The following is a 14,564-nucleotide window of genomic DNA, read 5'->3' as shown; positions in this document are numbered from 1 at the left end:
AAAATTAGCTCAACTATAAAAACACACCTAAGATCTCACAGTCCTCAGTGCCTTTACCTATACATTAAGGAGGAAACAGAATGTAATCCTACTGTACTCAGTAGGTCATACATGGAGATACCTTTCCAAAATAGCTGAGTTTTCCCTAAGAAAAAGAAATAGGAAAAAAATGTAATCTGATATCACATATTAGAAAGATATAATATACACCAATTTAGTTTAATAACAGCTTAAGTTGGGCGCCTGGGTGGCTCAGTTGGTTAAACGACTGCCTTTGGCTCAGGTCATGATCCTGGAGTCCCGGGATCGAGTCCCGCATCGGGCTCCCTGCTCAGCAGGGAGTCTGACCCTCCCCCCTCTCATGTGCTCTCTCTCTCATTCTTTCTCTCAAATAAAATAAATAAAATCTTTAAAAAAAAAAAGCTTAAGTCAACTGAAAAAAAAACTGCAGTAGTCCTCTATACTAGGGGTCAGCAAACTTTTCTGTCAAGGACCAGAAAGTAAATATTTCAGGTTTACAACCACCCGGTCTCCTGTCACAACTATTCAATTCTGCAGTTGTAACATGAAAGTGGCCATACACAATAAATAAATGAATGGATGTGCTGTATTCCAATAATACTTAGCAATATAAATGGAGGGCTGTATTTGGCCTGCAGGCTATAGTTTGCAACCCCTAATCTATACTATCTTGAGCTCGCCTCCTAATGCAGATAAAAAAAAATGAAAGGTTACAGAATGAGATAACTAGAGAACAAAATATATTATTCTCTTTATTCTTCACCTAACCTCAAGACTTTTAATACAATTAAATTTTTTAAAATCACTGTTAATTATCATTGCTTTTACGTTTGGTAAAGATATAATTAAGTTTAAGAAAAAGAACACTTATCTTTTGGGATACATACTAAAATATTTACAGATGAAATAATGTATCTGGATCTGCTTCAGTATAATTCAGTAGAGGAGAGGGAAGAGGGTACAGATTAAGTCAAAATTGGCCATGAAAAATAATTGAAGTGGGGTGATGGGAACATAGGGTTCATTATACTATTCTACCTTTATAAATATGTAAAATCTTCAATAATAGGGCGCCTGGGTGGCTCAGTTGGTTAAGCGACTGCCTTCAGCTCAGGTCATGATCCTGGAGTCCTGGGATTGAGTCCCGCATCGGGCTCCCTGCTCCGCGGGGAGTCTGCTTCTCCCTCTGACCCTCCCCCTCTCGTGCTCTCTCTCTCATTCTCTCTCTCTCAAATAAATACAATCTTTAAATTTTTTTTCAATAATAAAAAATTAATAATGACAAATCACTTTATAAACAGGCTGGCAAATGATGAATCACAAATTTAAGTGCATTTGTAAAATTAACTATTTTCTCCATCTTTTAAACCAGGGTTTCTCAACTTTGGCAATATTTACATTTTGGGCCAGATAGTTTTTTGTTGTGGGAGCTGTACTGTGCACTATGGGATGTTTAGTAGCATCCTTAGTTTCTACCACCTAGATGCCAGTAGTACTCCCACCACCCCCACCAGTTGTGACAATCAAAAATGTTCCCTGGGCGCCTGGGTGGCTCAGTCATTAAGCATCTGCCTTCGGCTAAGGTCATGATCCCAGGGTCCTGGGATCGAGCCCCACATAGGGCTCCCTGCTCTGCAGGAAGCCTGCTTCTCCCTCTCCCACTCCCCCTGCTTGTATTCCCTCTCTCACTGTGTCTCTCTCTGTCAAATAAATAAAGTCTTCAAAAAAAAAAAAAAATGTTCCCAGACATTTCCAAATGTCCCCTGTAGGACAAAAATGCCCCCAGCTGAGAACTACTGTTCTAGAAAAAACTATATTGCTGTTTCTAATAAATTCTTAAATTCCAGAAAAATGACACTTTGATGATTTTTTTGTTTTAGTCTTAGGCTATGAATTGTATTTATATCTTAACCCAATTTTTAAATGTAGTTTTTTCTTTGCCAATTGGGAAACTGTGTTATTAATTTAACCTGATGTATAAATATTCCTTTCTCACACTATTTCTATAAATTACATCTGCCTACAATGGTTTTTATTTTTTAAACATTTTTATTTAAATTCAATTTAGTTAGCATATAGTGTATTATTAGTTTCAGGGGCAGAATTTAATGATTCATCAGTCGCATATAAGACCCAATGCTCGGGCGCCTGGGTGGCTCAGTTGGTTAAACGACTGCCTTCGGCTCAGGTCATGATCCTGGAGTCCCAGGATCGAGTCCCGCTTCAGGCTCCCTGCTCAGCAGGGAGTCTGCTTCTCCCTCTGACCCTCATGTGCTCGCTCTCTCTCTCTCACTGTCTCTCAAATAAATAAAATCTTTAAAAAAAAAAAAAAAAAGACCCAATGCTCTTTACATCAAGTGTCCTCCTTAATGCCCATTACCCAATATCCCATCCCCCCACCTACCTCCTTTTGCCTACAAGCATTTTTAAAACAGAAATGCACAGAATGGAAATTCAAATGAGGTGGTATGGTTGAAGTCCAAATATATCCCACTGATCTAGTAACAGACCTAACTTTCAAACTTTCTCAAAGAAATTATTTGTAAACACTTAGCTTACTGAGCCACACTCCAACTCCAATCTTACCAGGTTTATATTATTAACTAACCAATTGTTTTGTATTTGAGTTCAGTTAAGGAACAGTGCCAACTTTGTTCCCACCCCCACAGCTGCACCACCATTGTGCACAACCTCTCATGTGAACAAGAAGTCTTCAGAAACACAAATGGCTAGATAGTCCCATGTTGTCTGCTTTATTAATTAAATTCTGAATCAGAAAGCACACTTTATAAAAAAATTAGGCAAAAATTTTATTTTTGGCCTCTTGCCTTATTAGCTATAATCAGAAGGGCTTTGGTATTTTAGTAATTGTTGCTATTGTAGTTTCTGGATTCATTAAATAAAAAATGGGATATTCAGGGTGCCTGAGTGGCTTAGTTGGTTAAGCATCTGCCTTTGGCTCAGGTCATGATCTCAGGGTAAGGGATTGAGCCCACTGTCACTTCTGGCTTCCTGCTCAGTGGGGAGCCTGCTTCTCCCTCTCCCTCTGCCCCTCCCTGCTTGTGCTCTCTCTCTCAAATAAATAAATAAAATCTTTTAAAAAAAATGGGGTATTCAACTCAGAGAATTTCATTCCATTTCCCCAAGCCAGACAAAAACAGTAACACAATAAAGTAATTGTGTTTTACTGTTAATTGTAAATTCCACTTACAAAATACTAAATTTAAATTAAGTTGTTCATTACCAAAAGCAACCTTGTAACATATACTGGGTTCCTAAATTCATAACCAAGAAAGATGTGAATTAAAAATTACTACTGTGAAAACAAAATCAAATCATATAATCTCATTCATAAAGATATCACAATAATGAAACTATCATATAGGGCGCCTGGGTGGCTCAGTTGGTTAAGCAACTGCCTTCGGCTCAGGTCATGATCCTGGAGTCCCGGGATCGAGTCCCACATTGGGCTCCCTGCTCAGCGGGGAGTCTGCTTCTCCCTCTGACCCAACCCCCTCTCATGCTCTCTCTCTCTCTCATTCTCTCTCTCAAATAAATAAATAAAATCTTTAAAAAAAAAAGAAACTATCATATAGTTTACAGACATCTACCTGCTAATTTAAAATTCAAGTTTTTAGACAACAGAAAATTCCAACATCAGAAATGACTTATTTACAATTGTAACACCACTGATTCTTTAGTTGCTGTCTAACAAATCAAAATACATTCAATCTGAGAAAACAGCAAAAATAATGTAAGACTTCTCTTTTCAAATATCTGTCTTTAAAATTTTTTATTAATAAAAATAGGCTGGTCCACTGATTTAGCCCTCAGAAATTCAAGTCATTAAGCTTCCTCAGATGGTAGTATCATTTGAACAAAATTACAACTTTCTGCCTAGTCTAAATTTGATAGGATTTGACTTATTCCTAAATAACCTTCCACTAGACAACAACAAATGTAATTTTAATGTATTTTTTTCAATAATGAGGTTACAGTATACTGTAACAAAGGACAACATCCTTCACAACACACACAGAGATTATCAACTGAAATTCCAGTGACAGTAAAAAATATTCATTTCCTTTTTAAAAGAATATACTTTCTATTAAGCATATATACACACATATAATGATAAACATGCACTGTAAAATTTTCAAAGATCCACATTAAGGTCAAGAAACAATAAAACTAAACAAATTCTAATTTACTGATTCCCTTATGAGATTAAAATAAAGAAAGGCCTCTGAGTGTCACTGATCAGTAAAAATCTTGACCTACATGATCTATATATTCTCCTTCCCTCAACTTCTTTAGTATGATTCTTGGATGAACCCATCTGGGCTCCCAGCAGCACGGTGGTCCAACCATAGTAAAGGAAAACTCAACTCCTATCTTCACTTAGGGTTATGTCTACAATATTGAGAGATCTAAGAGAAACAAGAAATGCTTCAAGTTATCTCTTGTCAAATTTTTCTTTTCAATCAGAAGAGCCTTAGGTGATTATTAAATTTTAGGAATGAAAGCAATTCATCTAATAATATAGAAGTACCATTTCTAGAACATTAATTTTTTACTTATTTTTCAAGATTAGTTTAATTACCTCTGCTTCTACATCCACATTTTGCTTCAAAAGTAACTTCAAAATGTCAACATGTCCATTCTGACTAGCAGCTTGCATAGCTGTGTGACCAGCACATTGTCCATTTACCTAAATAAAAAGAAAGGATGAAGGATTGTCACAAATCACAAAGAGTCAATAGATAGTATAGGTTTAAATCTAGCACACTGAAAAAAAATAAAAATAAAAAAAATAAATCTAGCACACCATATGATTCTTTGAAAATAATTTAGGTTGGTGTTCCATATATCCTAGTACAGATCACCAGAAACTTTCTGTAATTTAGAGAGGGGAGCAGACATTTTTCCTTTTTTTTTTTCTTTTCAGATGAAAGTTCCATTGTTCAAAGAGCTATCAAAGAACTGTTTTAGCCAATCTGCAAAGTTCAAAAAAGAAAGGAAGTGAGGGAGAAAAGTAAGTTACATTAGTTTTGAATATTTACTTCTATTTGAATTATTAAAGCTCAGAGTCTATGTTTCAATGAAAGAAAAGCAATGAAGTGAATGGAAAACTTTTAGAAAAGATATTGTCCACTATATAAATAATATCAACTCGACAAATATTCTGAATACTGTCAGCAAACTACCACAAGGAATACATGAATCAATTAGTAGGGTAGCTATATACAACTATGACATAAAGCAGTAATCTCCAACCTTCTCCTCACTTCAGATTTGTGTAAATGTATAATTTCTCCATGACATACCCAAGGCTAAGTGTAATTCCTTAAGCCCACCCCATTCACTCTCATCCATAAAATCATAAAAGCCACCTGGGTGGCTCAGTCAGTTAAGCGTCTGCCTTTAGCTCAGGTCATGATCTCAAGGTCCTGGGATAGAGCCCCGCATCCGGCTCCGTGCTCAGCTGAGAGTCTGTTTCTCCCTCTCCCTCTGCCCCTCCCCCTGCCCTTCCCCCTGCTCGCACACGCACTCTCTCTCTTAAGTAAATAAATAGGGCGCCTGGGTGGCTCAGATGGTTAAGCGTCTGCCTTCGGCTCAGGTCATAATCCCAGAGTCCTGGGATCGAGCCCCACATCGGGCTCCTGGCTCAGCGAGGAGATTGCTTCTCCCTCTCCCTCTGCCTCTCTCCCTGCTCACATGCTCTCTTTCTCTCTGTATCTCTGTGTCTCAGATGAATAAATAAAAAATCTTTAAGTAAATAAATAAAATCTTAAGAAAAAAGATTTTATTTATTTATTTAATTGACAGAGAGAGACAGCGAGAGAAGGAACACAAGCAGGGGGAGGGTCAGAGGGAGAAGCAGGCTTCCCGCCAAGCAGGGAGCCCGATGCGGGGCTCGATCCCAGGACCCTGAGATCATGACCCGAGCTGAAGGCAGTCGCTTAACCAACTGAGCCACCCAGGCGCCCCTAAATAAAATCTTTAAAAATAAACAACCAGGGGCACCTGGGTGGCTCAGCTCGTTAAGCAACTGCCTTCGGGTCAGGTCATGATCGCGGGGTCCTGGGATTGAGTCCCACATCAGGCTCCCCGTGCTCTGTGGGAGCCTGCTTCTCCCTCTGCCTCTGCCTGCCACTCCCCCTGCTTGTGCTCTCTCTGTCAAATAAATAAAATCTTTAAAAAATAAAATAAAATAAAAATAACCATAGAAGATGGTAGCCTGACCACACATTTATATCCTATTCCTCCCCAGACTACATTAAAAAGACAGTAAAATAATTAAAAACATAAAAAGCCATAAAGACAAAGAGAAAGGGAAAGCTAACATCAGAAAATAATAAAAAGCAACACATTTTTGAAATGGAGAAAACAGACTGACTTTATAAAGAAAAGGAATACAAAACCTGGGAACCCCACACAAAGTGAAAGCCTGCAAAAGCAAGCACATGAGGGGGCTAAGAAGAAAAACCCCAGGTAGAGGTCTGATATGCCAGTGGCCATCTGCAGTGGCCACACTCCAGGCCACCCTTCTCAAACTCAAGGATAGGACATTAGCTGCCATGCATCTAGTCCCTAGGCAGAAAAATGGTTTCCTCCCTTAAACCACTGAATAGCCATGGAGAACACACCTCTGCATGAGTTAGCATTTAAACACCCCAAAAGCTCCACGTATGCAATCACCATAATGCAAAGTCAGTCACTAAGTCCTATCGAAGAAAGGAACTACCAATAAGCTTTTTAATGTCTTATTCAGATATGAATGGACAACAAAAGATCTGAGATTTGAGGAAGACCTCAAAGATAGAAAACACACACAAAAATAATTCAAAAAAAAAAAAAGAAAGAAAGAAAATGACTGGAAGAAACAAATGGAGAGAAATAAAGACAATGTTTGAGAAAGAAACTTCAGTTAGAGATGTTCAAGAATACTTTACATCTAAAAATCAAGAGGAGGATGCTATGAAAAACAGGAAATCCCATTAGAGGAGCTAGAAGCTGAGCAGACATAAGGCAAGAGAACAATTGTTCAGTATTGTGAGACTTAAAGACCGTACCCCTATGTATTTATTTGTGGTACAAACAATTATACCTCAATAAAACTTTTTTAAAAAGGTATATACTTATAAGTGTTCTTTAAAGGTTGGATTGCATTTGTCTTCATAACCTCTCAACATCTTACTAAAACAAGGTAAAGTTTATTTTCTTTGAAGCCTCAATCCACAAAGATAATTAGAACTAGCAAAATAACACACGCACAGACAGACACACATGCAAGCACCTATACAGGAAGCTGAAAAGCAGCCCCTAAGCCTGCTATGAGAATAACCTAGAAGCAACCCTTCCACCAAGGAAACCAAAAAAGCTCAGGTATTGACTGGATACCTCTGGATATGAGGATAATGTGGTGGCTGGTGGTAAACAAAAAAGCATTGGTTAATAGTTTGTTTTAAAAGCATTTAGAGGGGCACCTGGGTGGCTCAGTCGGTTAAGTGTCTGCCTTCGGCTCAGGTCATGATCCCAGGGTCCTGGGTTCAAGCCCCACATCAGGCTCCTTGCTCGGTGGAGAGCCTGCTTCTCCCTCTCCCTCTGCTTGCCTGCCACTCCCCCTGCTTGTGCTCTCTCTCTCTCACTCTCTCTCTCTCTGTGTCAAATAAATAAAATCTTTAAAAATAAATAAATTTACTTAATAATTAAATTATTAATTAATAATTAATTAATTTTAAAAAGCATTTAGATCCCTGGATTCCCTCACTCTGCTCAGCTGAACTAGTGGTCTACCCTGAGGCTAGCAGAAACCTTAAAAGTTTATTCTCTGGAAACAGTAAAGTACCCCTAGCCTACAGAAACCAAGCACTGTTATCAGTGGGGCAAAGTACTAAAATCAGAAGTTTTATTATGTAAATATTTACATGATGAATGCTGAGAATCCAAGCCCTCTTCCCTTACTCACTATTCATGATCTTGGCAGCCAGGTTTATACCCTCTAATGCAGGAGAATTAAGAGACCTCTCTGGGGAGTCAGACCAGCCCAAGAGAAAAGACCTAATGGCTGAGGCCAGGAGTAACCCAAGGAAAAAAATCAATCTAGACACAAACCGTACACCCTTCATAAAAATTAACTCAAAATGAATCATAGACTTAAATGTTATACACAAAAGTAAGTCCTACAAGATCATAGATGATGTCTTTGGTGTTATATCTAAAAAGTCATCACCATACTCAAAGTCACCTATGTTTTCTCCTCTTATCATCTCTCAGAAGATGAAACGAACACATACCTGACATGCCTGAATGTCTTGGGAGATTAGACAATTAGAAGTTTGCAGAAGAATTGATTATAACAACATAGATTATAAACAAATGAAAAAAACTTTAAATTATGTCTGAAGTTAAGAAGGACTGATTGAGAAAAACTACAAGTGAACTTCCTGGAATAAAGGAAATGTTCTACATCTAATAGGGTGTGAATTATGTGTATGCATTTGTGAAAACTGATCCATGTATTTCATTATAAGTAAATTACACATTTTTTTTTTATAAAAGAACAATTATGAACACCAAGGAAAGCAAATGGTTACATAGGAAAATACAATCTAGCATCATTCACAGTTCACAGCTCAGATACGAATGTCATTTAAATAATAACATGCACAATTGATTTTAATCTTAACAAAGTTACCATACAACCTAACCACATTAAGAAGCTGAGAGGAGTGTGTATGTGTGTGGAGGGAATGAGCTGGAGGTGGGAAAGAAAGCTGAATCCTCATCTTCACAGTGAAGTATCAAAAGATAACTCCTAAAACATAAAAATCAAAAAAAAAAAAAAAATAGAAGTATGTTATTGGAAGATGTGGAGGTAAACATATGAAGAAAATCAACTGAAAGAGGTGAAAAGTCTCCGAAGAATGGGTAAACAGAATTGAGAAGGAAATTTTTTCATAACAAACCTTGTAGAAATATTTTTCCCTTTAATTTTTAGAATGTACATTGTTAAAAAAAATACATTAGTAATTAAATGAAGAAAAAATTAAGTATAATTTAAATCTGCTTGGTTGAATATAAAAAATCATTTGGTACTTTGATACTGAAACAAAGTATTTGTGATGTATCTGTCTCACAATCAAGAAACCACTGTGTTGTGCTGTTGCAACTGACATCTCCCTAATAACTGCAAAGCCACAGGAGCTCCTAGGGATATAATGTTGTGCTACTCCAACGACAATCTCTGGGCCAGCACCAAACATTGTATTGGTGACATCGTGGTGGCAATAACAAAGCCCATGAATGACTAACTAGAACCAAAATGGCCCACCGAAAATATGGCTTATGTGAATGGTAAAATATAATAACTATTAAGATTTACAAAATGCATGACCTCTAATTCATCTGCATTATAAACTATAAAATAGTCAACTTGCACAGGAAAAGGTTTAGATTAAATGTTTTGAGAAGAGAGATAAAAAACTGCTTATAAAATTTACAAAATATATTTAAAAGACATGGTTAAGATGACATTTCCATGAGAAATGGAAAAGGACACTGACCACTCAAAAACCTAAGTGCAAATTTTGTCAATCATAAATTTAAAAGGTCACAGTGTTAAAATAAGAATATGTCAGTGTCTTTTAGAAAAGTACACTGAAGGGGCGCCTGGGTGGCTCAGTCGGTTAAGCGTCTGCCTTTGGCTCAGGTCATGATCCCAGGGTCCTGGGATCGAGCCCCGCATCAGGCTCCCTGCTCAGGGGGGAGTCTGCTTCTCCCTCTGCCTGCTGCTCCCACTGCTTGTGTGCTCTATCAAAATAAATAAATAAAATCTTTGGGCGCCTGGGTGGCTCAGTCGTTAAGCATCTGCCTTCGGCTCAGGTCATGATGCCAGGGTCCTGGGATTGAGTCCCGCATTGGGGCTCCCTGCTCCGTGGGAAGCCTGCTTCTCCCTCTCCCACTCTCCCTGCTTGTGTTCCCTCTCTCGCTGTCTCTCTTTAAAAAAAAAAAAAAAAAAAGAAAAAATCTAAATAAATAAAATCTTTAAAAAAAAAAAGTACACTGAAGAATGATGTCCAGTGTCTTCTTTAAAATACCTCACAAAAACAAAGAAGAAGGAATAGATGAAGCACATGTGGAAATATCTCAATAATTATTGAATTATGTTCATTATACTATTCTATTTTTATATATGCTTCAAATAATTTTTAAAATGCTCACATCCACATCTGGTCTTTTTAGCAAATCTTCCACTTTAGCAACATCTCCATTGGCAGCAGCCTTAACTAATTCTTCATTGAGGTCACCAGATTCTTGGGTTTCAAATAATTTCTTCAAGAGTTGGGAGAGTCTTTCTGTAAAGCATCAAATAAAGCTGCTAACACAGGAGGATCTCAAACCTTAACTACTGCTAAAAGACAAGCATTACCCACATATCTGTAATACATACTTTTCCTTTTTTATTATTTCTGTCATGTTATGTTATTTTCATACTATACTACAGATATTACCCTTGCAAGTTATAATTACTGCCATATAAAGCTGCATTAAATTCCAACTCGTAAGTATTCCCAGTTTTCTCCAATTCAGAAAAAGTAGCTACATATAAATAACCATTCAAGATTTAGAAGTCGTACCAAAGATAATCACAAATGAACACACTACAATGGGAGTATCATAACAATACAAACTTCCTTTCAGGTTTTAAGCATACCACATCTTGGAGCTCTATGCTACAGACCTTAGAATAAATCAACAAATCAATGATTATGATTTAAAGGCAATGTAATCTCTATAATATTTGGGGAAATGTTTTAGGGACAAACCAATTTTCAGTTGAAAATTGTCATCTAAGTGTTAACATACTTCAACAGGTGCCACGTGATTGGTACTGACTAAAAAAAAAAGAACTAGAGATGTATTTACATAGACTCTTTCATAAGATCTTTTTTCCCAAGTAGCATTAATCAGTAGAGAAACTACCCAGTTCTATTCCTTAACTCTCGGCTCTACTTAGTGGAAAGCAAAGCAATCACAAAGTGAGGCAGAGGGCCAACACCAAGTCCAAATTATTTGAGTAGGATATTCTCATTCTTTGAACCTGTAGGTCGTCAGCCTGCTGTGATGCCATCTAACTGCAAGGTAAAAATATAAACACCACCTGATTTAAATTTTAAGTACACTAGCAAATTACATCAGGAAAGAAGAGAAAGCAGCAGAAGAAGCAGAAAGCAGTATAAAATAAAATTGTGGAGGTCACCCAATGTTTTCCTTTACTTTCTTAAAATTTAGTTATAGTTCTACCTTCTTTTCTGAATGACAATACACAATAACTTGTAATTTGTTCTAGAATGAATTGAGGCTATGTATACAAAGCTGGAGCACAAGGAAGGAAAGACTTTGTCATGAGTCTATCCAAGCATCCAGCTTATTCACATTTCAAAATGAGTTCCTACTTATAATTACACATTTCTACATGTATAATAACTCTTACTAAATAGTAAGAGGACACCTGGGTGTCTCAGTCAGTTAAGCATCTGCCTTCAGCTGAGGTCATGATCCCAGGGTCCTGGGATCGAGTCCTGCATCCGGCTCCTTGCTCACCAGGAAGCCTACTTCTCCCTCTGCATGCCACTCCCCCTGCTTGTGCTCTCTCTCTGACAAATAAATAAATAAATAAAATCTTTAAAAAAGATAAAAATAAAATAAATAGAAAAAAATATGGCTGATATGTAAAAATATCCAGGAAGAAAGCCATCTGCTAGCAATAATGTTGAAAATTAAAAGAGAATAAAGCAGGCTAAGAAAGTGATGTTTCTTGGCAGAAAACAAAAGTTCAGACTAAAGAATACAATGATGAATTTCAGTTTTCTCAGATTTGATGTGGAAAAGTCCTTGATATAATACCCAAGAAAAAGCACCTATTTAAGGAAATCGTCCAGGGTATACCTCAGTCAGAACAAAAATAAAAAAACCTTTAGAAAAAGTATAGAAGTTAGTCAACATTCAAATGAGGTCATGTGATCTGGGAGAAAACTATGAACACATACAACATTAGCTGTATGTATGAAATTAGCAAAGGTTCTAATGTAAACCGTATTACTTTTATAAATTATTTATCAACATCAACCTTTTGGAAAATGACTTGCTCAAACCTTATAGTGTTATGATTAGTATAAGTTATTATTTATCAACATCAACCTTTTGGAAAATGACTTAACCATATTACTTTTAAAGACACAAGAATACAAACATACCACCAGATGCATTGCTAATGGCTGATCCTGCAGATGCCACTTTGGAAACTGCTGCTGGATTATATGTCCAAGATGTTCCACAAACTTCCACCTTTAAATCACTGTCTGAATAAATCTGTTGTACTCGGCCAACTTTACCTAAAGTCTTTCAAAAAAAAAAACAAAAAAAAAGTTCATGTTCCCAAGTCTAAAGTACATACCATAAAAAAAAAAAATCAATCATTAGTTCTTACATGTTTAAAGTACTAATTTTCTTTTGTTCCTAATGAAAAAAACTGTGGAAGGACAACATATTCAAGTGGGTTGTTAGTTACAAACTTTAAAGAGTACCTTTAAAAAACATTTTAGGGCGCCTGGGTGGCTCAGTCGGCTAAGCGACTGCCTTCGGCTCAGGTCATGATCCTGGAGTCCCTGGATCGAGTCCCGCATCCGGCTCCCTGCTCAGCAGGGAGTCTGCTTCTCCCTCTGACCCAACCCCCTCTCATGCTCTCTCTCTCTCTCTCTCATTCTCTCTCTCAAATAAATAAAATCTTTAAAAAAATAAATAAATAAAAAACATTTTAATAGGGCAACTGTCTCGGGTCCCCTCCCTCTTCAGGAGCTTTGTACTAAGGCTCAATAAACTTTGCTTTTCTGTCCACCAAAAAAATGAAAAAAAAAAAACATTTTAATAAACAAAACTACAATATTTCCACAAGAATATAAAATCAAAAATAAATCATGACAGCCTCTCATTCATAAGAATTCACAAAATTTTGCTTTTTGATATCCAACCTTTTAACCCCATAATCCTATCTTACATCTTGAGAATTTGAAAATCAAAAAGTCCAAAATTCACCATCAATCTAGCCTAAAAAAATAAAACCTGATTTCTAAAATAAACTGTACTTAAACCAAAAGGGGAATCAGTATTCATTGCAAGATAGAAGTATGTAGAAACAACATGCTTATTAAGTATATGGGAAAAGGGGACGCCTGGGTGGCTCAGTTGGTTAAGCATCCAACTTGATTTCGACTCAGGTCATGATTTCGGGGTTGTGGGATGGAGCCCTCCCTAGGGCTCTGCGCTCAGTGGGGAGTCTGCTTGAGGTTCTCTTTCACCCTCTTCCCCTCCTCCCCATGCACTCTCTCTCTAAAATAAATAAACATAAAAATATATATATACATATAGGAAAAGAAGGGCAATTGGGTTCAGAACACAACCAGCAGCAACTCATACCATGTGGCAGATACTGTTCTAAGAGCTTTACACGAATTAACTCACCCAACACATAAAACCCTGAAAGTAAAGCGCTATTATTAGCCCCATTTCAAACTCCAGTTCAAAACCCATTCTCTTAAGCAAAACAGAACAGCAAATTACACCACTAGAAAATTGGTGAAGAATAGTGATAATATCTGACTACTTCCTAACACAGTAGACTGCCCTTCAGTGTTTTATCTTTTGCCTTCTCCACATTTGACCCCAACTACTTGAAACTATTCCCTCAATTTCTGGATGACAGTCTAACCTTTCTGCCTGTTCCTTCTCTTTCTCCACTCATTGGCTCCATGTCCTTTTTCAGGTCCCTAAATCCATTCTCCCCAAATTTTATTCCTTTGTTTTCTCTTCTTCCTTAAGTTTAATCCACTTTGACAACTATCACCCTATTTCCAAAACTCCAAAATATACTTCTCTAGCCCTATTTATCCCTCTCCCTGCCCTCTAACACACATCAATTTTAACTTCTAATTAGACATTTTCTCTTGGAATTTTCCATCATCGCAAACTCTATGAGGCTGCATTGTTTTTTCCCCCCTTAACTGTTTAATTATGGAAAGTCTCAAACATACAAAAGTAGACAACAGTATTTTGAATTCCCATGCACCCATCAACTATTTTTAACAATTTTCAGCTCATGGCCAATCTTGTTTTCCCCTACCTATCCTCCCCTCCTGTATTATTAATCATGTAAACTTTTCTTAAAAAACAAAACTACAATACTACTTAACAACCCTCCCCAAATTATCAATTAACTCTGTAATATCGTAAAATACCAGTGTTCAAATTTCGAATTGCCTCATAAATGATAAAATTTTTCAGTCTGCTTAAATCAAGTTCCAAATAAAGTCTATACATATATTTTTCTTTGCCAGTTATTTGTTGAAGAAACAGGGTTATTTGCCCTATGAAGTTTCTTACAATCTGAAGTTTGCTAATTGGTATAATTCAAATAGTTCATCTGTCTCTGTATTTGATAAGAAACACTCCAAGTTGGCTGCTGGATCCTTTTAACATGA

General features: G+C 36.9%; 1 protein-coding gene across 2 annotated transcripts in view; it reads right to left on the bottom strand.

Annotated features, from left to right (window-relative positions):
• Positions 1-14,564, bottom strand: part of MIB1 (mindbomb E3 ubiquitin protein ligase 1) — a 133,989-nt gene that overhangs the window by 63,917 nt on the left and 55,508 nt on the right. For both annotated transcript variants that reach the window (XM_027576776.2, XM_027576777.2), the window contains exons 8-10: positions 12,285-12,429; positions 10,249-10,382; positions 4,625-4,732 (exon numbers count right to left, since the gene is read on the bottom strand). In XM_027576776.2, coding sequence (XP_027432577.1) covers positions 4,625-4,732; positions 10,249-10,382; positions 12,285-12,429 — 387 coding nt within the window. The remainder of the gene's footprint in view (positions 1-4,624; positions 4,733-10,248; positions 10,383-12,284; positions 12,430-14,564) is intronic.

Source organism: Zalophus californianus, chromosome 14 (assembly GCF_009762305.2).
Source record: "Zalophus californianus isolate mZalCal1 chromosome 14, mZalCal1.pri.v2, whole genome shotgun sequence".
In the NCBI taxonomy this organism is placed as follows: Eukaryota; Metazoa; Chordata; class Mammalia; order Carnivora; family Otariidae; genus Zalophus; species Zalophus californianus.
This window is presented reverse-complemented; position numbering and strand designations above follow the sequence as displayed.